Source organism: Terrapene carolina, unplaced genomic scaffold, assembly GCF_002925995.2.
Source record: "Terrapene carolina triunguis isolate 2854851 unplaced genomic scaffold, T_m_triunguis-2.0 Scaffold714, whole genome shotgun sequence".
Classification (NCBI taxonomy): domain Eukaryota; kingdom Metazoa; phylum Chordata; order Testudines; family Emydidae; genus Terrapene; species Terrapene triunguis.
Genome location: NW_020665065.1, coordinates 9280400 through 9306983, shown reverse-complemented (window position 1 = coordinate 9306983; position 26584 = coordinate 9280400). Strand labels below are relative to the sequence as shown.

The 26584-nt window shown below is 46.6% G+C and overlaps 1 protein-coding gene across 8 annotated transcripts in view; it reads left to right on the top strand.

Annotated features, from left to right (window-relative positions):
• SAMD11 (sterile alpha motif domain containing 11) overlaps window positions 1-26584 on the top strand; it is a 218006-nt gene that overhangs the window by 37636 nt on the left and 153786 nt on the right. For 3 of the 8 annotated variants that reach the window (XM_029913542.1, XM_024201646.3, XM_029913541.1), the window contains exon 2: window positions 1951-2042. In XM_029913542.1, coding sequence (XP_029769402.1) covers window positions 1971-2042 — 72 coding nt within the window. In that variant the 5' untranslated portion in view covers window positions 1951-1970. Of the gene's footprint in view, window positions 1-127; window positions 272-1143; window positions 1176-1267; window positions 1455-1950; window positions 2043-26584 lie in introns of those variants that run through there. The other 5 variants (XM_024201652.2, XM_024201648.2, XM_024201651.2 and 2 more) reach the window with 5 other exon arrangements.

Below are 26584 nucleotides of genomic sequence, written 5' to 3'. Positions count from 1 at the left end.
GAGGGGAGCTGGGTCTTGTGCCAGCGCGTACAACTGACTGTGGATTAAAAGGGGGGGGAGTTATACTTGGTGGGGTTTGGGCACTTTTCTCCGCACCTGACACAGCCACACAGAGCGAGGGGAACGCGGGAGGCTGCTGGGTGCGCGGCGCTTCGAAATTGACAAAAGGTTGCAATTGACGAACGGAAACAGCCCAGTAGCCGGCATGGCTTTAGCGAGATGGGGCGGTTGTTGCTGGGGTGCAGGCCGGAGCGGGCAGCGCTCGGGTGAAGTAAGTGCTCGCCGGGGTGGGGGGGCAGATTTTTCCTTTTGGGGGGGTATAATTTTTGGGGGGTGCGTGCGTGTTTGTAGTTGTGGTTTTCTGCTTCCGTGTATAGTTGTGGTTGTCTCTGTGTATGCGGTTATGGCTGGCTATGTGTGTGTGTGTATAGTTGTGGTTCTCTCTCTGTGTATTTGTGGTTGTTGTCTCTGTTTAGAGCTGTGTGAGCAGTGTGTGTATAGTTGTGGTTTGTGTGCGTGTGTGTGTGCGCGCGCGCAACTATGGCTGTCTCTGTAGTTGTCCTGTGTGTGTAGTTGTCTCTCTGTGTGTACAGTTGTGTGTGTGTGTGTGTGTGTGTGTGTGTAAGAGTGTAGTTGTCTCTGTGTTTATCGTTATCTGTGTGTATAATTGTGATTTTCTGTGTCTATGTATTGTTGTTATCCGTGTGTGTGTATAGTTGTGGCAGTGTGTGTGGGTCGTTGTTATCTGTGTATGTATAGTTGTGGCTGTCTTTATCGTTTGTGTGGGTGGTGGTATCTGTGTATATAACTGTGACTGTGTGTGTGTATTCTTGTTATCTCTGTGTGTATAGTAGTGGCTGTCTGTGTGTAGTTGTCTCTGTGTTTGTGTACTTGGCTGCATGTGTGTGTGTCTGTTTGAAGAGGGGGGGGAGTGAGTTTGGAAGTTGTGAGTGCTTGAAGCAGAAATGTGCTGGCTTGTCACTCTGTAAATGAGGAAAGGCGCCTCAGGGGAGGAGGGGGCGGGGGGTTCCTCCAGCCCAGCAGCTGGGTGGTGCGGGACCCCAACGGGTCTGCCTTCTGCTGACAGCTGCCCACCTCCCCCGGCGCAGCTGGACCCGAGCTGGGCAGGTCCAGAACCCGGGGACGGCGGAGAGGAGCGGCTGGTGTCTCCGCAGGTGGAGAGCTGAGGGCTTGGCTCTCCCTGGACGCGCTGCCTAGGGAGGCGGTGGGGAGAGGCGGAAAGACAGAGTCAGTGTGACATGTAATTAGCTGAGAGCTGGAGGTGTCAGCCCAGGGGTCTGAAGAGCCATTAGGAGGTGACTGACACCTCGCCTTGTTTATTGATCGCCAGAGAAGAGGGGAATAACTCCAGGGGCCGCTCTAATTATGATTATTCTCCTCATTTTTTATCACTGGGCTCCTGGCTGTCTTCAGGAAATCTCAGTCCCTCTGGGGTGAGTCAGGAGGACTGAGGTTAAATGGATGGAGGAGGAAAGGGGGAGGGCGGGGGAGAAGCTGTCTCGGGCTGCCTTGTGGTTTGCATTCAATATCTCCTCCGTTGCTTTTAATTGCAAATGCATCCCTTACCCGCGCCCAGAACGGCACCGGGGTGATGTGTGCGAGGTGGGGGAAGGGGGTGGACATGCAGGGCTGGAGCGCTTGGTTGTTATGTTCATTAGTCATCTCTCCAGACTGCGAGAACATTTTTAACAAGGTTAGAGGGAAGCTAATGAGGGCTGCGCTGGTGGTTCTCTTCCCGATTTCTACAGGGTAGAAAGTTCAATTAAGGTACAAGCATGAGCCATGTCGGGTGGGCACTGGTGGGAACGGGAAGAGAAGGGCTCTGTGAGTTTGCATGGAAAGATCCGAGTTGCTTTTTCTGCAAAGCCATTTATTTTATTATTTTTTAAACCAGTGCTGTTTCTTTTTCTTCTCCTCCTCTGCATCCAGGGAAAAGTTTGAAGACTCTTATGTCCAAAGGAATCTTACAGGTACATCCTCCAATCTGTGATTGCCCTGGGTGTCGAATTTCGTCTCCAGTGGTAAGATTATTGCTAAAATATGTGTTTTAGTCAAATCTCCTCCCCACTCTTTTTTTTCCCTAATTTTTTTCTTTTCCTTCTGTAATCACGGAATTGTGATCTTAAAGGGCTAGGGATGTCAGTCACTGAGCCTTCTCCAAAGTGCTGGTTTGCACTGTGAGCATAGCTGCAGTCTTGTTAAATGTCAGAGGAAGGAGAGGTTGCAAACAGAGCAGCTGGGCAAAGCAGTGCTTAACCCAAAGGATGTAATGCAGAGTGTGCATGTATGATTGACCGGGGGAAATATCACAGCTATGCAAACTGCAAATCATTCACCAGCTCCAGCCTCACCCCCTCTTTTGTGTGTGTGTGTATTTTGCGGAAGGGTAAAGCAACTGAAACAAAGGAAATTAAAAGTACCCACATGTTAGGATCAGAATACTCATGTTTTGCAAAAGGTTTAGATAAACTTGAGAAGGATTAACAAACATATCTTGGAGCTACCACCTCCTCTCCTCAGAAAAAAAAAACTTTTATAACATTCTCATCCTTGACAGTGATCATTGTTTTTATAGCTCTATTTTGCTTCACCTTAAACATTGAGTTCACGGTGCTTTACATCCCCCATCTGAGTATTTCTTGGGGACTCTTAAAATCTCATTATGTGTGACATCAGGATTTCCATGGAGAAGATGGTGATGTCATAAATACAGCGTGGCGCGGAATCAGAAGTGTGTCTTGCATAGAACTAAGACATTAAAAATATGTGTAGCTGGGATATGTGTGTACACTATAAAGATACAGTTACAATTATTTTTATCAGTTAAAAGCCTGTTTGGTTCACACAACTAAACTAAATCCTGGAGTTGGAAGAATCATTGTAACTGAATGCATTTTTATAACGAGAACTGTGGAAACAAATGCTATTCTATATATTTTTTTATCCAGGATATTTTTTTTCTTCTGTTGTCTTTATGAGGTCATACATGGTAAATCTCTGAGAAAGTAAAGTATGTTTAGAATCCCAGAATTTAAATGATTCCTCTGTGTATATTCATATATATATATATATATATATATATGCATGTTTAAATGAAAAGTTGCTTAGAAAAATGTTCAGTAAGTGGCCTGCAGAAGTCAAAGCAAATATATAATCTATATTTGTAACTTAACTCTTTGAGCGCATATTGTGCTGTAGCAGTTTACACTGAAAAAGTCATCGCAGAACAAAACCTAAAGATACTATTTATCTCACCATATAATTTTTCAGTTACTATCTCACAATTAGTAAGTCACATAGGTTGAAACCCTGGCCCCAGTGAAGTCAATGGGAGTTTTGCCATGTACAGTACTTTAATGGGGCCAGCATCTCACCTAGGGTGACCAGATGTCCCAATTTTATAGGGACATTCCCAATATTTGGGGCTCTGACTTATATAGGCGTCTATTACCTCCCACCCTTGTCCCGATTTTTCACACTTGCTATTTGGTTGCCCTAATTTCACCTCCGTAGTCTCATTGACTTCAGTGATACAACTCACAGTAGTAAGCACTATGCTGGGCAATTAGTGTTTACGGGTTTGGGCCCTTTGTGCACTTTTTTTTATTATTGACCCTACAGATCAGAGAGGTTCCTTTACTTTGGTCCATGGACCATGGTGTCTGCAGAGCACTTGCTGGTGGTCTGTTGAGAACTGGCTGATCACATGATGATGGCTGCTCCTCATTTCCAGCTGCTAAACTGCATTAAAAGACAGCTAAAACGACACTAAATACTTTCCTAAGGTTACTTTTCTACATAAGCAATTGCTGTTGTTGCCTCAGGGATGCTACCTGATTGCAGGTGGGAGGGGAGTTGTCTTGGAGACGATCTCCATGTTAAAACGTGGTCTAAACTGAAAAAGTTCAGAAACTCCTGATATCAATGGAAATAGAAGCTCATTTAGTATTAGGAAAGGAAAAGAAAATCTGTCTTGACATGTCTCCCAGCCCCCTTCTCCCAGTGAGATGAAGTAGGAAAGGTTTTGACAGCGGAATAACCTTTATTCTGGATTATTTTAGCACAGCAACTGGCTTTTATTTTGTTCATTTTTGTGTAGCAATCAGCGTGCTCTTGGCATAATTTTCCTTACTTTGAGTGTAGATCATGCTATGAGAAAGCTAACCATTATTGTCATAAGCTTGTTAAAACCACTGAGTATGCTGTAGTGTTCCAGGAAGACAACCTAAAGTTATTAAGAAATGACTGAAGTGAAAGATGGAGATAATGATATTTGATAAATGTGTCTTAATACAAGTCCTTTTAAAGTAAAATTAAAATGTAAAAACAATGCACTTATATAGCATCTTGCATAGCATCTGGCAAACTCTAATTACTTTAGCCTCACCACACCTCTGTGTAGTCGGAAAGTGTCATTATCCTCATTTTAAAGATGGGGTAGCTGAAGTACGAAGATGTTTGAGCTGTTTTGCCAGCCAGGGCAGAAAACATTTTTGTCCCCCTTCCCCTAAAAAAGTCTGAGTGGTGCAGCACCCCCTGAAAGTTGGAGTCTAGGTTGATCACCATGTTTGCCTGCTCTTACAACCAGCTCTGGGTTTGAGGGTCTGACTTTCACCTGCAGCTCCCAGTGACTTAATTGGGATTTCTGGATGCTCAACACCTTGGAAAATCAGGCCCCGATCCTGCAACAAGATCCATACAAGTGGCCTCCTGCATTCTCACGGAACCCCACAGACTCGAGTGGGATTCTGCACCAACACAGGGCTGTACTCAGTAGATCTCACTGTAGGACTGGAGCTTAAGTGGCTGCCTGAGGTCACATGTAGGAAAACTGCATCAGAACGAAGAACGGAACCTAGGTCTCTTGACTCCCAGTCCGCTGCTTTAACCACAAGACCATCCTTCCTCCGTTGAAGGAAAACCTTATTGATGCTAACTTTACTCTTCTTTCTACAATCCATGAGTTACTATCCATGGACCAACTCCCACTTGCCTTACTCACATGAGAGGTTCCACTGGCACTTCACTCTCCCTTGTCAGGCAAGCATGATTTAGCTGGTTCTCTCTCCAGTGTGTACTGGCAGTTTCACATTAAATCTGGACTCCCCTGACAGTGCGCTGTAGTATTTGCATGCACTATATATTCAAAGCAATTATACTAGGAAACAGTTAAGAAATGGGGACAATTTATCTTTCCCTGTCTGATGACTGTGGTTTAAGAATCAGTGAGAGCAGGGGGCTCTTAGCCATCCTGCACAGAACTTACTACAGCAGGAACGTGTGAATTACACCCGTGAGATCTGGGTCCCTCTGCTATGGTTGTAGCCAGAGCATGCAATGGAACTGTGGGCCTGATACTATCCAGGGAAGTTTACACTGCTGGGAATCTGGTGTAGATGAGATGGCCTACTGTCAACAGGAACAGGCCAGCCAAGCTCATGAATTCTTTTTGAAAGGGGGCAGAGCTAGCTGCTTATGGGTGAGTTACTCTTGCTGGTGCTGCAAGCTGAGAGCAGAATGGCCCAAACACCTGGTCCCCGCCCTCCTTTCTGCAAAGGTTACATTTAATTGATCCAACTCTTCTACCCTGTCAAATGGAATTTGTAACATCAAGAGTTTTAATCAAAATCAGTGCTTGCTCTCGGGCCCTGTCTGGGTCCTTTTTGGGGTCTGATAAGGGAGGATTGATTTGGAAAGCAAATTACATATCGCCGTGGAAGCAGTTTGGGAAAGCAGCTCTAAGGAGCTGGAGACTTTTACCTTGGGCCTGAACCTTTTACCAGCTGCTGTAAAACCGTCAGAAGCAAAATCAACCCAGCAAAAGGAAAGAGAGACCCCTTTCCCCCCCCCCACCTTCTTGGGCGGGGTTGACCGAGGGGAAGGTGGCCAGCCAGTGCACATGAGCTCCTGTCTGCCAAGGGGTCAGGAGGGGTCATTTTTCTCAGGGCATCTCCGGGCCTGGAATGTGCCCTGGCCTCCCACAGAGGATCTGCACAGCCCTCCTCAGTGCCTGGGTCTGCAAGGGAGAGAGCGAGGGTGGGTGTAGCAATGCCAGACCTTGTTTGGTGCCTGCCCAGCCTGGCTGCCCCCAGGCAGCTAAGGAACCCGGCTGGGACTGCTGATGTGGCTCCCCCCCTGCAGTGAGGTTGTAATGGCGGGTGCCCCCGCACCCCAGTATTAGCAAGGGGCAGGTCACACACACACAAAGCAGCAAGGAATGCGGCTCGGCTCCCCCCCCCAGCAGAGCCCGGATCGCTCCCGCTTCCCCCCCCGCCTTTCCCGTCGCAGCTCGTTTGCTGCAGCTGCAGACGGCGGCCGGCGCCTCGGCTAGTTCTGTGACCGACCGCTGGTTTCCTGCGAGGCGGAGGAGGAGCAGCCGCGTCTCGCCTGCTGCCTCGGCGCCTCCTCCCTCGGGCAGCGGCAGCGGCTCCCCCTCCCCGGGCGCGTCTCCGAGCCTGGCCGGGGCATCAATCAGAGCCGCGTGGGGAATCGGGCCGAAGGGCGGGGGAGTCACTCCGGGGCTAGGAGAGGGCAGACGCCTCCCCCGCCCTGGTTTGTGCCTTTCATGGACACAGTCGCTTGCAGGCAGAAAAAGCTTTGCCATTAGGTGAGTCCAGGCGCTGCACAGGCGTGTGTTCCCCGACCCCCCTCCCCAGGCTTTGCAATGAAAGGGGGCTGGAGCGCTCCGGATTTCATGCATCATTTCTAAATCTTCACCGTTAAGGAGAGTTTGCTTTGCATAGGCCTGCACCCCTGTTTTGCCATGCACCCTCTGTTTGCGGTTCAGGAGAGCTAGACCCCCCACACACACACTAGGTTCATGCACCCTCAGTCTTTGTAGTTCAGATGAGGTTAAATTGCCTGGGTCTCTACTCCTATGTTTTGCAGCACATGCAGGATGCCAAGAAGGCACAAAAATCGTTGCAGGCAGGAGGCTTGTAAATTGCATACTTAGGTCTGTATCCCCCATTTACATGGATCCCAAATATTTTCAGTTAAGAATGGTTTAAATTACAAAAGGCCCTTTGGTGCATTCCAATGCATTTCAGCTATGAACCATTTTTCAGCATTTCCCCTTAAACTTTCCTGCACACGCACAATGCCAATAACTCTCAGTCTCTGCAATGAAAGGAGCCCTTAGACTGAATAGGGTTGTGCTGCTCTTGGTGGTGGCGAGTGGTTTTTCTGGCTGTGCCAGGCCCCTGAGGAAGGCCTGACCTGTTCATAGGGGACAGTCACCTTAGCAAAGTGGGGGAGGACAGGGGAATGATTTTGCAGAGGCCAGCACTAAAATCTCTCTCATTAGAGCAAAAGGGCTTAGATTTGTAATGTCCAGGATTGCATGCCCAGTATAGCAAAGGGGAAGCATTTTCAAGCATGGATCTCCTTTGTTTGTTTCCATCACCAGCGTGACCCTTTAGAGTATTTTTCATAATGACCTGAGCCAGGCTGCCTCTGAAAATGTCTTAGGATTTAACATGGGATTTTCTTTTTCCTTTTTTTTTTTTTTTTCCAGTTCTGTCTTTTCACAGCCAGGGTTTCTCTTTGAAAGTCTGCCTTATCTACCCTGGGTTTGATGTGCAGATCACATGTAAAGATGGAAGGGCAGGCTTCTTAAAACCCTGTCGTGGCATAGGTGCAGTAAAACAAAAGAGAAATCCCAATAAAATATATTTTAAAATCCCTCTACCTCTTTTCTTGCATGCCTCTAGGGCTCATGGTAATTGTGCATAACTTGGTCAGTGACAATGATAATTTATTTGTTTACTGGGGCCCAGTTTTGCTGTTGATTTGATAGACATCGAGGGTGTTTGTTTTGTTTTGGGTTGGTTCTTGTCATCACCACACAATTGTGTGTGAGGCTGGAAAAGTTCTAAATTGTTTTTTTTTTTTTTTTTTTTTTAGAAACAAAGTGTGTGTGATCAGTTAAAGTTCCCATTGCTTAGCTCAAAATGTGCCAAGAACCATGCAGTGTTCCTAGGTCAGAGGCAGTGGGGTTAGTAATATAGCTATACAGGGGTCTTGAGATGGGTTTTCCTTTGATCTGTCCCAGTGGGGTCAGAGCCGCTCTCCCTACCTACCCCGCAGAGTGACTTGGGTCATCTGCCCTTGGGATGGAGAAGAATGCTATGCGGTGCCTCTGTCAACCTGAAGGGGTCAGAAGAGAGTAGCCAGATGGGGAAGTTCAGCCCCACTGTGATCCCTACTGTTGGCTGCAGGGGGCTGGAATTTAGCTGATCCAAAGCTTGGGGACTCCTGCATGAGGTGAGGCTGTTCCAGTGAAACTCACCTGTACGAATAGGACTTCCCTTGCTCAGTATCATGGCTGCTTTCCTGGGTGCCTGTGTGGGCAGGATTGAGCCTGAAAACTTGGTTTCAACTGAATGGATTGGATCTTGGGCTCCTGTCTGAGAGTCTGAGTTTTGGAGCGCACGGATCCTGGGGTTTGCATGCAGGTAGCTATTTTCAGCTTTGCCTTTATGTCCTTGGCGATTCCCTTATGACTGTAGAAAAAGCCCCTCTGGGAAGCAGATTTACAGACATTTTTATTCCTGGCGGCCCTTGGCACAGCTTGCTGTTTTTATTTGTGGTTTCATGCTGATGTGGAGTATTGTGTTTAATCCAGCACATTTTAGTTTAGTTAGGTTTTGTTGTTGAATTATTCAGTTTAGTTTAGGATTTTTGTAATTGATTTATTTAGGAGATGGTTAAATTGCATGCATTGGACCTGTTTTCTGAGCCTGACCTCCAGCGTTAACCAAAACACTCCCACAGCCCCAAAGGTTCAGCTGATGTATCCTTCTCGTGGACAACCCCCTTCAGCGAGGCATCTGAGGAAAAACACCATGCCCCTGAGGGGAACAAGAGCGACTTGGCCTGCCCAGTGTAGAGTTGAGTCCTCAACTCCCAGCCCCAAGACTTTCAAATGCAGGGGCTGTGAGCAAATACACATCAGCTGTTCTTGTGGCAGTGAGGGAGCGGGTCTCTAAACTTGCTGGGTCCCGGGACCATACAGAGCATCACAGAGCAAAACCTGTAGCTTGAGTTGCACCCAGAGGTGAAGGAGAAGCCAGTGCACACCTGGAAGATGCTGCCTGTTAAGTGGGAAACTGTGTTCTGTGCTAGCTGTTACTCCTGAGTAGGCTTCAAGGCCAAACCTTGTGCAGAATGCCTTACAATTGCTCTGTTATTGTCCACGTGCCTTGGAGATTTTGGAAGAAGGTGTTGCATGGATGAGACATTTAATTATTATTTGTATATAGAAGTGTGAGGGTAAGAGCAATGGGGTGGAGGGCGCTGGTGCAGTACCGAATGATTTAGTTTTGCAGATTATTAAAAGCGCTCTGAAAAGGAAAACATTAATTGGAGCACAATGTGGGGAGTGAATAGTAGAGGTGCATAAGCTTTTCCAGTCTAGGAAAATCGTGTTAACTTTCCGGGGACACTAAAGGGTACAAGGTGGAGGATATTTACCGACCTGGGTAAAAATGGGAGCTGTTAATGCAGCTACAGTCAAGATTGCTGCTGTTCTAGGGAGTAAAGAAGCAAGGTGAATGCCAGTGGGCTATTACATTGCGGGGCTAGGAGCAGGGCCACCAGTGCCTTAATGGGGCTTGTACATAATGAGTCAGAGTAATCCTCCTTGGTGCTGTGGATGGGGAATTCATGCCTGAGGTCAGAGGCAGGATGGCAGGCAGTGTTTCCGCTGCTTCAGGGATTCTGCTTGGAGACGGTAAGCAGGGGCTCCGTAAGGCTTGTAGATCAATGAATCCGTGTCCATGCCCTCTTCCCCACCCCCCCAAGCACAGTGTAGTTTGTCACTCTTGCTTGGCTGCATTGTGCCCCCTGGTGGATTTTCTGCACCTGGGGAGTGGGTGGTCCTACACCCTGGCTTATACCACCAATAAGCGCTGGAGTGGATTCAGCCCAGTAGGTCAGAAGACACAAGCTAGGCTTTGCAGTTAAGGCTGCATGACCGGCAAACTGCGGAATCAAGTTTAAAGACGCTCCAGTGTGTTTGGAAAAATCTACCAGTCCAAGGAAAAAGGATAAAATGTAGAGCAGAGATAGGTAGAGCTAAATAAAAGAAGCAAAAGCAACATCATCTCGTTAGGATTGTGTCAAGGGCAGTGTAAAGGTGAGATAGGATAAGTAATTTTGCTGTCAAAATTATTTAGAGATGTCATTAAACTGCTTAGGGCGGTCTCTGTTGCCTCAGGGCACAGACACCTGGTTTTAATTTGCAGTGGTTGGTGTCCAAACCTGTTGGCCTTCATCAAAAAGATCAGTGCTCATTTGGAGTCTGTTGGCAAGTGCCTTTAGTGAACAAGGGACCTAACCTGCAGAGCTGACGAAGGGACCAGTATTAACTCCCACTGTCTGGACTTGATTCCTTTTTTCCTGCGTGTTTAAAAGTAAACTGTCCCCTGTTTAAACTGTGTAGCGGTGATGTGTTTTTTATGCTATGTTCTGTAATGGGCTTGTAAGGCAGGGAGAGTGGAGAAGCAGCATTCTTTGTCATAGCCTTTTGAAGAGAGTCCTTCTGTTTTTAATATACGCAAAAATAGAGTAACGTTCGGTGGGAATTATACACTCGTCTTTGCCCTCCACTTATTACATATTGTTCTTTTTTTTTCTTTTACTGTCGTCTTCTGTTTCTCCTATGCACAGTCTGTTTCCTTCATCCACAGGGCTGGCAAGCTTCTTGCTACACAACAGATGCCAGTGCTGAATCTTGGTTGGCAGCATCGTCTCCTCCTCCTCCTTCTCCACCCCCATCCTCCCCCAGAGCGAAGTGCATCATCTTCACCAAGCCAACAGCCTGAGAAAGCCCTCTTCCCCCAGCTCTGGGCCCAATCCTGCCAGGCGGTAATGCGCATCCTTTGCTCCCGCTGGTGTCAATGGGAACCTTGCAGTATTGGGCCCTCTGTCACCAAATTTGCGTCTTCCAGTTGATGGCACAGAGAGACGTTTCACTGATTGTGCTATTTATCGCCGCATGAATCACATGTGGGTTTGTAAGTGAAATTGATGGCCGTCTCCTTTAGCTTCTTTGCTTCATCCTTCTGCTGCTCTCACACTAAGGTATCTCTCCAGTACACCCTACCCCCCACCGGGGAAATGCATTTCCTTGCTCTTATTTTTGGCTGTGTTGTTTTAACAAAACCAGTGAGAGCGGAGAGGAAATTACACTTTCCCCTGGGTCGTAAATATAATCTGATGGAGGATTTTGTTGTAACATGTCTCAGAAGGTGGATGGAGGGAATTCCCAAGCCTGGAAGAAAAAAAAAATTACCCATATTCTAGATCTAGTTAAAGCAGAACTTTAGCTGCTTTTCCTTTATTTTGCATTTACAGAGAAAGCTGCAAAATAGGGATGCTTTTGTGTGCAAATGTGCCTTGCTCTTTGATAACCTTTAATAATCACAATACATAATATTGTATATTGCCCTTGTATTGGAAATCCTTCATTTTCAGGTGTGTTGGGTGTTTTGTGGCTAGATCAAGGGTTTTCTTTCATCTCTAACATCTCCAACCAGGGCAAATGCCCATAGGATCCTCACCAGCCTGAGTCAAGAAGACAGGTTCATTGCAAGCAGACTCTCTGGCCTGTAAGTGATGCCTGCTGCTTACCCGGCATGCAGGCTGGATAGACATACTGAAAGAGCAAAAAGAAATAATCTCTCATGTAGATGCATAACCCTTTCTATGACCTGGGCTGTATAAGATGGAGGGATCATTTGTTTCCCCCTAAGATTTGTAGTGAAAGTAGGGAAAAGCCAGGAAAAAGTAGCACTGTCAGTGTGTGCAACAGAAGTTGGAGAAGTTGCATCTAAAGGGCTGCACTCTTGATTGTTTGCACAGAGAGGTCTGAGGGCAGAACGTCGCCCCAGATATGGATGAGGTTATAATTTTAGACCGGGGCTCATGCAAACAGCCTTGACCTCAGCAGGGTGTTTTCCAGAACAAGGTGTGTGGGATTAGACCCCGAGTTGCAGATGGGAAAGGACTGAGCATCTCTGTGTGGGCAGCAGGTAGGGGTGGAAACTGAGCGTGTGATGGTGTTGCTACTTCTTACGGCATTCAGTGGAAACTCTCGGAGGGCTGAAAGCTACTGTTGTTTTGGGAACTAATTGTTCACCTATGTTTGTGCTATTGCAGCAGGTTGAGATGATCACGCGGCGGCGTTTGTTAATGCGAGGCTTGTCTTAGAACTCCAGGCTTTTCCCATTGGCTTGGGTAAAGCTGCTGCTTTTTCTTTTTCTCAGTACAGTGAAATAAAGAAATAACCTGAGGTGCCTAACTGTAGTGGCAAGAGTTGGGAGTCAGGACTCCCGGGTTGTATTCTAGCTCCAACATTGAGTCACTGTGTGACCTTGGACAAGTCTCTTAGGCCCATACTTTCAAAAGCACCCTTTAAATTGGGGTGACTCTAATTTTGGGTGCCTGGTTTTAGACACTTAGGGTATGTCTACACAGCATCTGGGGAACAAGTTTCCTCGCCTGGGTCCACAGACACATGCTAGCAGGGCTCACATGAGTGTGCTATAAATAGTTGTGTAGATGGTGCTTTTCTGATGTGGCTTGGGCTCTGGTTGACATACCCTAGTAGGATAGGATTTTTCAGAGGTACCGAACATCAAAAGCTCCCATAGAGGTCAGGCCCTTGGTATCTCGAGTTGGGCACTCCAGACTAGTGGCCACTCTTAAAAATTTGGTCCTTGACCTTGCCTTCCTGTGCCTCAGTGTACCACATTGCAAACCAGAAACCATTAACAACGCCGAATTACATCACAGCATTGTTGTAAGGTTTAATCCGTGTTTCTGAAGAGCATTGGGATCTCTGGATGGCAGATGCTAGACAAGCACCCATTACTTATTTATTTTGCATTCAACATCTAGAAGGGAAGACCCTTCCTTGAACTGTTTCTGGTGATTTAAGGAGCAGAAAAGCAAAATAATTTTCAGTGCTAGAGGAGAGAATTTAAGAACTTTTGGCACAGAAAATAAATCCTCCTTGGAAATAGTCCTGGTCGTGATATGGCAGCAAAGGAAGTCATGTGGGTGCCTCTAATTGGGTCCTAACTCAGTGTTTTCAGAACTTATTTTAAAAACAGCACTAGGATTTTAAATAGCTCCAGTTAAATCAGGCCACTTAATCGCCACAACTTCTTTTAGTATAAAACTTCGTAATAAAAGAAAGCAGCACTCTGTCCAGCTCTGCTGGACAGCGGGAAGTCAGTCCACTGTCTTCATGTTCACACTTCCCCGCAGGAGTCTAGATCCATCCGAACTCCTCCCGGGCCTGGCTGATTCAGAGTTATGGGTTCATTCCCCTCCAGTGGCGGCAACAGTTCTGCATGTGTCTACCCATCAAATTGCAGAAACTCCCCTGTAACCTCCTTCTTTCTTCTTATCCAGGGATGAATGTGATAGGTGATACTCAGCTCTGTTGAAGCTGCTTTTGCCGTGTTGCTAGGGCAACCAGAGAGAGCGCCTGAAGACAGGAAAGGACAGGCATTCCTTTCTGCTACTGTCTGGAGCATCAATGATTGAATGAGATTAGATAGAATTAGATAATCCTGAAATTCACAGTGGTTTGACGCCAGACCTTTATTAAATAAGTAAAAGTACCAGCCCCTTATAGTAAAATGAATTCTCTCAGATCAATAACTTTTCTTCCCCTAGTATCTCCTGCAATCTGGGATGCTCACGAGCTTTTTCTTTATGGTGGGGGTGAACAGAACACAAACACTTTTTTTTCAGAGGGGATTATGATACCAATTTGCCTTTTATCTCCCCCTGGTGACTTACCCACTTAGCTCTAAAGAACCCTTCTAAAACATACTAGTGTTCTTCATTGATGGCCCAAGACACTCCAGCTTTCACTATGTTATTCAAGCATTGTAGGCCAGTATAGTCCATACTGTAGTATTTTAGGGTAGGTTTTTAAAAGAATGGAAAATAAACCCTACAGTGTGAATGCCGGGGGACCCATCTTTGGTTCTGTGTTTGTACAGCGCCTAGCAGATTGAGTTCTGCTCCATGCCACTACATACCTACTACTAGTACTACTACTAAGCTGTGAGCTGAGTTGCACCAGTGTAAAATGTTCACTACAGTGTGAATACATCACCAGATTCTGATCAGACTTACACCAGTTTAACTCCATTGATTTCAGTGGAGTTTCTCCAGCTTCAGCCTGGAATGGTGCTGATCAGAATCTGGTCTGGGTCAGAGAATGGAGTCTAACGAAGCATGGAAAGTGGCTCAGTATGGTCCCTTAGAGTATGTCTACACTGCAGTTAAACACCCACAGTTGGCCTGTGTCAGCTGACTTGGGCTCAGGCAGTGGGGCTGTTCTACTGCGGTGTAGCCATTCGGGTTTGGGCTGGAGCCTGAGGTCAGGACCCTCCCCGCTCGCAGGGTTCCAGAGTCCAAGCTCCAGTCTGAGCCGCAACTTCAGAGCACTGTCTACACAACTACTTTTAGAGTGCTGCGTGAGCCCCACTAGCCCAAGTCTGTGGACCTTGGCTGGGGGGGCTCACTGATCCGGGCTGTGTAGACATTCCCATGCTATCTTCCATGTACAGTTCCCAGGGTCATCAGCAAGGCCTCTGTGCAGATCGGGGAGAGTATGTGGTCCTAAAATAGTAAGGAAGCAATTTGAAATGTCACCCAGCACTAGTGGGGTAACCCACACATGTCTTGTGTTATCTCTTTTCATACTGAATGTTAAAAGTTTCTTTCTCTCTCTCTTTTTTTTTTTTAATCCTGAAATTGACAATGTGACTCCAAAACGTTTTGGCCTAAATACTCCGCTGGTGTGAATGGGCTTGAAGTAAGTGGAGCTGAGCTCATTGGCACCAGCTGAGAATCTGTTCCTGTGAAATCTTCAATGGCTCCCAGATGCTACAATAATGAGTGTCTTTTCGAAACTCTACAAGGATGGAGGATGCTCCCCTCCCCTGTTGGGTACAGAGGGCCAAATTCAGCCTTGCTATAAGAGGCTGTCACTCCATTGACTTGCCTAATAAATTATACTTGTTATCACATTCAGAAGGCCAAAAAGTAAGTATGAAGGATATTTGGGGATATATGCCCTGTCAATAATTAGGCCTAAGGGTCTAATCCCACACACTGTTATTTGAGAGTAGACTTGATGAAGGATCCATTATGGGGTCAGGCCCTAAAGTCCCAAAATGTAAGCGTAATACTTTGTCCTCCGAGCCGCAGTGAAATTTACTGCAGTCAGCACAGCAGCGGGGGCTACAGAGAATGTAAAGGAGAGAATATTGTTCCTTAGCACCTAGGGATCTCACTTATTTGAAAAGCTCTTGTCCCTGCTCTCCAGCAGGATGCAAATGCACTGAGGCCAGGGTGGGAGGAGAAGTGTCTGTTCAAACATTGGAGGCTCTGCTCACTTTCCAGTGGGCAATAAAGCCATGACCACCCACAGATATAAGGAAGTTAGACATTGAAATCTGTCAGCACCCAACAGGAGTAAAAGAGCATCAAGATCCTTATCTGTCCCGTTTCTCGCCAAGCCTGGCAGTTTTGGCAAACGAGATGACAAAATGTCCCTCAAGGGAGTGAAGTGAAGTAACTCGTCCAGTCCGGTTACGTCACATCCTTTCCAGATTGCCCAATAGGACTTGTTAGTGGGTGTGAAATGAAACAACTCAGGTGTTCGTATTTGTTGCAGATGGAAGCTTCGGGTGGGCTGAGCAAGGTTCTTTGCACACTGATAAACTCAAGGACCATATTCTGTCCAAACTGACTTGTGTCCAGCCTGTGCAAAGTCCAGGGAATTGCAAAGGATGTAAGCCAGTACAGACTCTGGCTTGATAACTTTCATGGCAGTGCAGTAAGACCACACATGAGGTCAGTATGTAATAAAGTCTACGTATCAGTTGTTTCAGTGATTTCCCAGGTTTGGAGACCCGCCTCCTCCACCTGAGGAACTCCCTCAGACCTGACAAAGGAAATCTTTGGTGTGAGGCTCATACTCGGCTTTAAGTTGCTTGAAATGTTTTAAATTTTACCCCAGAGAAACCATCCTTAATTTGCCGGAACTGTTCTTTTCCTTTCTCTCTTTAATGCATTCTTGGTGTGTGATTTCGCCCGCCTGCCCAAGATCTGCGTTATACAAATGCTTGTTCTGCGTCTGGATGGGGTCAGCTGTTAAATGGAAGGACATAATGAACTTGACTACTTTGGACTCTTCCGTAGAGTGGCAGTGGGATCCAATCTGATGACTGCTGGGCATGCAGCAATGCTTGGGGGGTGTTCAGATACAAGGTTTTTGTTTGGGCCCATCTCTACTTATTACTAATCCAGATATAACAGATGCCAAATTATGGGCTATCAGCTGGCAGAAATCCCATGGGGTGTTCCCATGGACAAGGGGTTGGAAACTGAAGCCAAAATATGACCATCTGTGTTCAGCGTTTCTTCACGAGAACCTATATTATGACCTGCAGGTAAAAATCTTGCCTGCATTTCAGGATAAGTATTTTGCATATAGTGGCTTCACCATCTTGTAAAAAAAAAAAAAAAAAAATCTGGTGGTGATTGGAGCAGATTGGGAGTCAGGAGACCTGGTTTTTATTCCTGCCTCTGCCAGGGATGAGTTGTATTGCTTTGGTCAAATCACGTAAGCCCCTGTTTCAAAAGTGGCATCTTACACCACTTAAGTCACCTGGGGCCTGACGTTCAGAGGTGATGAGCAGCCAAAGCTGTCTTGAATCTCAGTTGGGGTTCTGGGGTGTGTGGTGCCTCTGAAAATCAGGCCCTAGTTGTCCAAAATTACAAGCCACCTTTGCAAATTTGGACATTAACTGCTCTGTGCCTCAGTTTCCCCATATATAAAATGGAGATGATTCCTATGGAACATCACATGGGAATTGTGACTCTCAGATTCATAAATTATGAAGCCAGAAGGGACCATTGTGATCATCCAGTCTGACTTCCGGGGGGGAGGGGGAGGGATAGTTCCGGGCGGGGGGGGAAGGGATATCTCAGTGGTTTGAGCATTGGCCTGCTAAACCCAGGTTGTGAGTTCTATCCTTGAGGGGGCCATTTAGGGATTTTGGAATTTAGTTGGGGATTGGCCCTGCTTTGAGCAGGGCGTTGGACTAGATGACCTCCTGAGGTCCCTTCCAACCCTGATATTCTATGATTCTATGACACAGGCCATAGGACTTCCCTGAATTAATTCCTATTTGAACAAGAGCAGCTATTTTTAGAAAAACTTCCAGTCTTGATTTTAAAATTTCCAGTGATGGAGAATCCACCACAACCCTTGGTAAATTGTTCCAGTGGTTAATTACCCTCACTGTTTAAAATTTGCACCTTATTTGTAGTGTGAATTTGTCTAGCTTCAACTTCCAGCTATTGGATCTTGTTATACATTTGTCTGCTAGACTGAAGAGCCCTCTATTATTAAATTTCTGTTCCTCATGTAGGTACTTAGACTGTGATCAAGTCACCCCTTAACCTTCTCTGTGTTAAACCGAGCCCTCTCCAATTTATCAACATTGTTCTTGAATTGTGGACACCAGAAATGGACACAAGTATTCCGGCAGCAGTCGCACCAGTGCCAAATACAGAGATAATACAATCTTCTACTGCTACTCAATATTCCCGTTTGTACATCCAAGGATCTCATTTGCCCCTTTGATCACAGAGTTGCACTGGGAGCTCGTTAAGCTGATTATCCATCGTGACCCCCCATGTCCTTTTCAGAGTCACTGCTTCCCAGGATAGAGTCCCTCCTCTTGTGATTATGGCCTATGTTCTTTGTTCCTAGATACACGGTCTTACATTTGGCTGTATTAAAACGTGTATTTGCTTGCTTGCGTCCAGGTTATCAAAGGATCCCAATTGCTTTGAATCAGTGACCTGTCCTCTTCATTGTTTACCACTCTCCCAATCTGTTCCTCCTCTGCAAATTTTCTCAGTAATGATTTTGTTTTCTTCCAGGTCATTGATAAAAATGTTAAATACCGTAGGACCAGCAACCAGTCCCTATTAGGACCCCACTAGAAACACACCCGCTCAATGATGATTCCGCATGTACAGTTACATTTTGAGATCTATGAGTTAGCCAGTTTTAACTCCATTTAATGTGTGGCACACTGTTTTGATATCCTTCTAATTTCTGAATCAAAATGTTGTATGGTACCAACTCTTACATCTTACAGAAGTCTAAGTATATTACATGAACACCATTTCCTTTATCAACCAAACTTGTAATCTCGTCAAAAAAAGGTATCAAGTTAGTTTGACAAGATCTGTTTCCAATAAATCCATGTTGATTGGCATTGATTATATTGCCATTCTTTTATTAATCAAGTCCAGTATCAGCCACTGCATTATTTTGCACAATGTTGATCCTAAAATTACCTAATTTGTCCTGTTTACCCTTTTAAAACATTGGCAGAACTTCCCCAGTGTTTTAAAACTTACTGAAAGTCAACATTAACAGTCAAGAGAGTGTCTCAGCCAGCTCTTTTATAACTCTTGGGTGCAAGTTCTCTGGACCTGCCGATTTAAAAATGTCTAACTTTAATAGGTGCTGTTTAAATTCCTCCTTAATTACTGTTGGAATAAAAAATATTTTATCAACATCATATATGATATGATTACATCAGCTGGCTTTTTCCCAAATGCAGAACAGAAATATTTATTGAATACTCCTGCCTTTTCTGCATTATTATTATTGACAGTTCTATTGTTTCCATCTAGTAATGGACCAATACCATTGTTCTTAATTAACCAGTCTTTGCAAAGTGGTTTGAAATGCTCTGGTGAACGGCGCTGTTGAAAGGCCAAGTGTAGTTATTTAGAATAAGGATCTTTATGTTGGGAGGAAAAGGCAAGGCGTTCACCACCACAAAAACCTGTGCCGCATAGTTAGGTTGATGAAACATTCAACTCTCTCAATGTCTCTTGCTCCAGTGTGTGCAACTTACAACTACAGCAGGATTCCCCCTTTTGCCTCCTATTGGTTAGTGTTTGTCATGGGTGGCGAGCGGAGCCTCACTTTGGGGAGGCTAGTCCCCGGCTCCACCCCTTCCCCCCCGCCCCCCGCGGACGGAGCCCCGAGCCCCCCTGCCCCTCTCCCCGCAGCCGGAGCCCTGAGCCTCCCTGCCCCACTCGCAGTTTGAGGCCCCTCTCCCCGCAGCCGGAGCCCAGAGCCCCCCTGCCCCTCTTGCAGCCCGAGGCCCCTTCCCCCCCCATGGCCTGAGCCCCGAGACCTCCTCCCTCTGCCCCCACGCGGCCCGAGCACCCCTGCCCCCCCATGTGGCCTGAGCCCAACTCTCCTCTGCAGCCAGAGCCCCGAGACACCCCCCTGTGGCCCCCTCCCGCTGCTAGAGGAGTCCCAGGCCAGCGGGAGCCCTGAGCCCCCCCTGCTTGGAGAAGCCCTGGGCTGGCTGGAGTCCCCACAGCTGCGCTTCCCCTCCGCAGACCTCAAGTCACCCCGTGAAAATTCGAAAGCTGTTCTTTTCCAGAAGATGAACCTGGGCTTTTGGTATGCCCCAGGCAGGTTCCGAGGTGGCTGAGGAGGCGGTACGTGTTACTCAGACAGCATCCCGTGATCATCAGTAATCTCCCTGGAGTCCAGAGAGTTTACTAATGAACCCAGGAAGCTGAATAGCACATACCGCCTCCTCAGCTGCCCCGGAACCTGCCTGGGGCATAATAAAAAGCAAAATTTCCCCCTGCCAAACCCACAACTGGGGTCCCGTGGCAGTGGCTGTCCTATGGGAGGCAGAGCCTCCTCTGGCCTATTATACCCGCCGCCCATGGTGTTTGTATAACGAGAAACCTGGCTTGTGGATCTGCTGGTGGAGCATTGGGCTGCCGCAGAGGGAGTGTTACTTTCTCTTTGTCTTCTCACTGCGGCGCATGCCACTTGCCAAATGGTATGTTTGTAGCTTGTGGGCTGGGGTAATGAATAGGAGCATTGGGCTTCAGAAAGCCTCTGTGGCTTTCAGATGAAAGCCAACCCTTCTTTCCACACCTGGATGCTGTTCTAGCCGACAGTCCTTGTGTGTCTCCTTTCTTTGCTCCCGATCTTGCAGTCAAGTCTTCCTGTTTGGCCGCCAGGTTACAGAGCAGGGCGGTACGCGAATTATCTAAATAACTGATTATGGTCTGTTTTGTCAAGGGTTGTACCTCCTTAAACAAGCAAATCTCCCTTCCCTCCATGTTTGCTTTAACCATCCTGGCAGGGTGTCAATAAAGGGTTAGGTGAGTGGGAGAAATACTTGGCATGTGATGCATCAGTAACTAGCTTTGCTGCTTATTATAATAACCATCAAGAAATACCTTGTCCTCCGCTCCCCTCCTGGCAGAACCTATACTCACCTGTACAGAGAGGCATCCCTGATATTGGCTTGCGTTGAGATGCTGTGCTGTTAGCCATGGTTGGCATGAAACATCTTGATATCCTGCAAGCTGTGAAACGTGACATATGCTAAGACGGTAATAAGAACAGTGTCTGTCCTCTCAGTTTCCTGGGAATGTCTGACAACGTTGCAGTTCTTGGGATCTACTGATGATTCAGCCTGTTCCCAACAGGCCAAAGAGTAAAAACAGTGACGCCCTTGATCAGCAGATCATTCTACTGTGATCAGAGAATCCTAGTAATTAGAGCAAGAAAAGATGTATGACATCACCCAGTCCAGTCCTCAGATCTCTGATACAGGCGGAGGTCTTTTGTTGTTGTTAGTTGTCATGTTTGTGAGCTCCATGCTTGTGAAGGGAGGCTGCATTGTCAGCCGCAGGAGAATGAATAAAGTAAACGTTATATCGCACTTGGATCCATAGATCTCAAAGTGTTGGATAAAGAAGGCCAGTAAAATGGGGAAGCTGAGGCACAGAGAAGTGACTTGCCCAAGGTCACCCAGCAGGTCAGTGGCAGAGCTGGGAATAGAAGGCAGGTCTCCTGAGTCCCACGCTGTTCACTAGGCCACACTTCCTCTGTGTGAAAGCCAGTTTATCCTCGGAGCAAGTACTCCACATCAGCAGCAGTGCAAACTTTCCCCTCTTGTCTCCCCCTTTGTGACCTGGAGGGATCATCTCGAGAGGGGGAGTTTGTTCTTCATGGCCCATTGGGTCCTTGCTTGTCAGCTAAGACGGACAACAAGGGATCCTGTTGTGGTGACACTTTCGTGTGTGTGTGTATGTGGTGTAGACGGCCCGTCCGCGAGGAGCTGGGCCAAGACCAACAACTCATTGTGCACAGGCCAGGAGGCAGCCACCTGATGGCTACTTCAAGCACTACCAACCTGGACTGTATACAACCCAGCCACGGAGCAGAGAAAGGCGCTGCCTCCCCATCACTAATGCTCCGAGCTCTCCTGCTGGAAGTGCTGTCAGGTTAGTGGCTCAGATCTTTGGGGTCCAGCTGAGCTGGGCTTGATGCAGCACCTGAGAAGGGAGGTGGTGGCAAAGGTGGTTTCTTTATGTTCTCCTGATCCTGGAGTGAGGTGGGGTCTAGGTTGGTGCCACCCGTGTGAGTTACAGCAGCCTCAGGTCTTTAACAGTATTTAAGTGGTGCACAGGCCATGGGTTGGTGCTCAGCACAGGGGGAATTTCACCCTCTAAGAGCCCCATTTGTCCCACCAAAAATCCAAAGAGCATATGCACGTCTATGTTAAATACTGATTTCCAACTTGGACGGGGGAAAGCTAGCGAAAATTGCTTGTTACAGATATCTGAAAACAAGGAAATAGAGCTAGTTTTTCAGTTTTGTGTGTGGCTGTCTCTGCATTAACCCATCAAACAGGAATATGGCTGCTTGCCTACAAACAGATTAGGTTTTTTTTTTAATTAATATTGCCACCTCAGAAATGTTATGGGGCCCAGCCTTACTATAACACAATACATCTGGTTTATATCAATATAAGCTTTGATCTAGCTGTTAGGATCACTCTCGTGATTTGAATATTTAAATATGCCCATGCATATGAAAATATAATTGAGCTTAGATTTATTTTATTTATTTTTTCAGATTGATGGGAATACCTGTCCTGGGCTGTAAGCGTTGTGCAGCTAATTAAAGTGTCACCCTGGCCCATCCAAATACCCTACACAGTGCACTTGCACACGTCCACACCTTTTTCAGCTCCATAAACCAATTCAGTCGAGTCCCAGAATAAACCTTGAGGAAACAGATGAGCTTTACAGTGTGTACCGATGGTACACAAATATCTGTCCTTTGTGTTACGTTAATGCTTAGGGAGTCCCAAATAAGGATCAGAGTCCTGTTGTGCTAAACACTGTACAAACATGTCATTTAAGGAAAGAGAGAGAAAAAAAAGACAGTCACTGCTTCAGCGAACTTGCAATCTATTCCTGTTATGGGTCACAAACCTAGTAAACTTTTTTTAAAGAGAAAATAGGGGATGTGGGTAGTCTACAGTAAATGTACCTTTTGGGCACGATTGTGCAGTCTTTACTTGGGTAAAAGTTTTTTGGAAGGCCGTGTAAGGACTGCTGGATCGGGCCCTTCATGAATTGGGGAGGACCATATACGAATGACACATGATGTAGTGAAGAGAAGCCATGAGTGGATTGTGCATAGTTAACTCTGGGGCAGCTGTGTCGTCCAGTGGGTAGAGCAAAGGGCTCGAGGGAGCCTGGGAAGAGGGAGCCTAATACTGACTGACTCTGTGACCGTGAGCAAATTACTTTACCTCCTTTTGCATTAGTCATTCCAGCTGGAAAATTGGGTTTAAAAAAAAAATCAGGAGCCTCCCTGCAAACCAGATGCTGCCTCTGAGCAAAGTCTTCCTAGGTGAACAAACTACAAGGAGGATGTGGAGCATCTTGGCCTCTGGAGGGAAGTGCCCATGGGAGGGGACAGGCTGCACAGGAGAATGAGAGTTTCTGGCTTTAGAATTCCATCCTCAGGGTGAGGGCTTTGGGGAACCGCAGGGAGGGTGTGGAGCCTGGGGACGGACAGCCCCCCAGATCCTGGACTCTTGCCCCCTTGTGCAACTCTGTAGGCTGCTGTAGCACCAGCACTCCTAGGGAGCCATGGTGCTGTTACACATCTTTCCCCTGTGCAGAAGCCACAGCGGGGAATGTGTGGGAGTGAATGCTACAGTTAACTTCCACTGGAGCTGGAGGGGCATGTGCTTGAGCACATGCCTACTTCCCCTGATTCCACCCCTGCTTATCCCCTGCTACCACACAGAGCGCCAGCCCATGGAACTGGGCCAGAGGGGCTGCTGTGAAGTGGGGAGAGCATGTCGTTCACCCAGAGCTGCCCCTTCGGTAATAGCTTATTATGGGGCATTTCGGCCTTTGCTCTGTTTTTCTTCCTTCCCTTGCTGCAGATGGGAGCACCTAGGTTGTAGTTATTGGTGTAGTTATAGAAACACAGATGTATTGATTTCTTTTTGGCTGCCTTAATACACAGACCCCCGTTGCATTTAACCCAATAGGAATTTGCAAACAGATTTATAGTTTTCCATGTGCTAAATTCATAAAGAGCAAAGAAGTTAATAAAACCCAGCCTAGAGAGCGAGGCTAAAGAAACATGCCTGCTGGGGGTGGGGGGAAAATAGAAAAGCGCTGCTAGTCCATTACCCCACGTTGATAAAGATCTCCTGGCCAAAGCAGCTCTTTAAATTTAATTTTAAAAAATTCTCCTCCGCATGTTATTGCTGAATTATATCGTAATAGGCTGCAAAGAGCTGCTGCAGGAAAGCACTTGCTGTAACCTGAGCTCCTTCCTGTTGACTAAAGGTCAAGCACAGCCCTGTTCTGTTTCTGGAGCTGTTCTGAGTAACTGGTTTTTTAAAAAAAGTCTTGTTTCATGGTACCAGGAGTGCTAACTAAAATCCAAAAGGCAATAACGTGGCAGCTGCAAAGAAGCACCAGAAGAAATTGTTTCATTCCGTGAAATCTCCTACTGTTGCATTACTACCTCTGCTAGCAATGGGGAGAAATGCTGATGTAATAAGGGATCAAGCTGTTGGCTAGCATCTCCACCAGTGTGCTCTCTTTTAAGCTCTCTTGTAAGCTCTTGGTGGCAGGGACTGTTCCTTAGCTCTGTGTTTGTACAGCTCCTAGCACAATAGGCTCCTAAGTGCCATCTCAGTACAAACCAATAATGGTTATAATCTAGACCTGCTTTGGGCAGCATTAGATGACATAGTGGTAAAAATATTTCAGTGCTCTGTCTATTCTAGCACCAGGGGTTGGGTTGGGGAGGAAGGAAAGAGACATCACTGAGAATTTTGCTGGCACCAGAACAGCAGGATCTGGCCCTATTTGATTATTTATTGACTTTTATGTGGACTTTGCTGAGATCTGCGTGCTTTCAAGCTCGATGTGACGTGCAGTAATAATGGACACAAAATCCATAATGTCAGGCAAAGCATCCCAGTTAGAGGAGTTGCAGTGAACAAGTCTCAGTATTCCAGTGTAAATTTAAAATACTAGGGTCAGTGTAGGAGTGTAGGCATGGTAATACAATGCATTCCCAAGCAAGGGGAACCAACAAAAATGGGGTAGGTTCTGCTTGTCCAGAGATGCTGAAAACAGCATCGAATTGGTGGTTGGCTTTCTTGGTTTATTGTGCTATGTGGTGGCAGCAAAGCTGTTAATGAGACACAAACTGTGCACAGGCCTCCTGAACGTCAATAAAGAGGAACTCAACAATGTAGGCCCTGCGTAAAATAGCCGGTTTAAAAATTGCAACAAGAGAAATATTTGGATGGATCAATGGAACGTTTATTTTATTTTTCCCACTCGAAAGAGAGCGACAGAATGATGTGTGTGCATATAAAAGAGACTGAAAGGAGCCAAAATCCTGCAGCACTGAAGCAAGTAGCTACTAGATCACGTAATGGTCATGAGAAATGGGGATAAAATGTATAGAAGAATAGGAGACATCTTCTGACAACTAATAAGCCATTTGAGTTTCAGCCAGAATCAGATAGGGAGTTTCCTGCGTTAGACTGGGCAAGACCTGGTGGAAATGGGATGTGAGCCAGGGCACAAAGATTTAGAGCAGGACCTTGAGAATCCTGAGACAACAAAGGGACCAGCTACACTGGCAGGTCACTTGATAAAAACGTGTCCAATACCAGAATGCTGTCGTTAGTCTTCAAAGGCAAGTATGCCATCATACCACCGAAGGCAAGGGCTACCCTATAAACTTACATCGGTATAACTACGTTATACCACACTCCTGAGCGACGCAGTGATACCCACCTAACCCCTGGTGTAGACAGTGCTAGGACGACAGGAGAGCTTCTCCCATCCACATAGCTACTGCCTCTCATGGAGGTGGATTAACTATGCCAACGGGAGAAGCTCTTCCATTGGTCGGTGTAGTAGCATCTTCACTAAAGCCCTACAGAGGTGCAGCTGCAGCGTTTTAAGTGTAATTGTTGTGGCTTGCGTATAACAGCCTAGCAGACCAATAGTGGGAAAAGAGAAAGAACCTTAGGGTGGTACGGTGTAACAGAATGGTCATTAGATTTGCTTTCCTATTGCTCGGGGTGTTGCCTTGTGCTGCAAAGAGCTGCTGTAGCAGAGTGCTGCCATAAACTCCATCGTCTCTCTTTTCAGTAAAGGTCAAGTGATCAAGTGCAGATCCGCTCTTTTATGCGTGCGTGTGTGTTTGGGGTCTTTATTAATCTTCACCGTGATGGGCCTGAGCTGCAAGATTTGAATCTGGATACTACCTCCTCCAAAGGTCAGAAGTGTTTGGATCCAGGGTTTTGGCTTTGACTTGAAATTAAGGTGTCTGTTGCTCCCCATGTTGGGTAGTCAGCTGAGGGGTCATAATGTCAGCAAACCTGAAGCCTCCCCTTGCAGCCGTGGTAGTGTTTTACGCAGGTCTGAATGACTATGTGAGGGGCAAGGCAATAGAGAATCGGATCCCTTGTGCCTTTTCTCTCACCCCTCCCACTTTTATATAAAGTAGCCTTCCTGCCAGGAATGTGTGCTTTTCGATGAGTCCAAGTGATAAAGGGCTAGTGATCCTGCTTTGCAAACAGACTTGACTTTGTGCGTTGCCCCCTTGCAACTACTGCTGCAGATAACTTTATTGCAAGAGAAAGTGATGTCCTGCTTGTAGGTTTGCTGATGATGGAGGGGAGGCATTTACCATAGCAGGGAGGGGAACCTGAATGGGAGGTGGCAGGTTAGAGGCAACCACTCAAAAGCTGATGCTACAAGCACCTAACATGATTTGAAAAGAATTTGCAGGGCCCAGGTGTTTGTTCCTCTAGCTATGCAGAGGTCAGAATAAAAGGCAGGAGAACTGTAGCCAGCACAGCAAGGCACTCTGAAAGTACAGCATCCCTATGCCAGGCATTCCCCTTCTGGGAAGGCGGGAGGAGCTCTTTTAATCTCCTTCCCTTTTTCCCTCTTCCAGTTGACCTCTTGGGCTCAATAAATGACATTTCAGGAGGCTTCAGGAGTGAGTGAACAATGAGGAGCCTCCCAGGGAGTCAGAAATTCTTTCCACCTAAGAGCAAACTTTACAGTCTCTGCCAAAGAATCCATAATTATTATTCATTTACCTTGA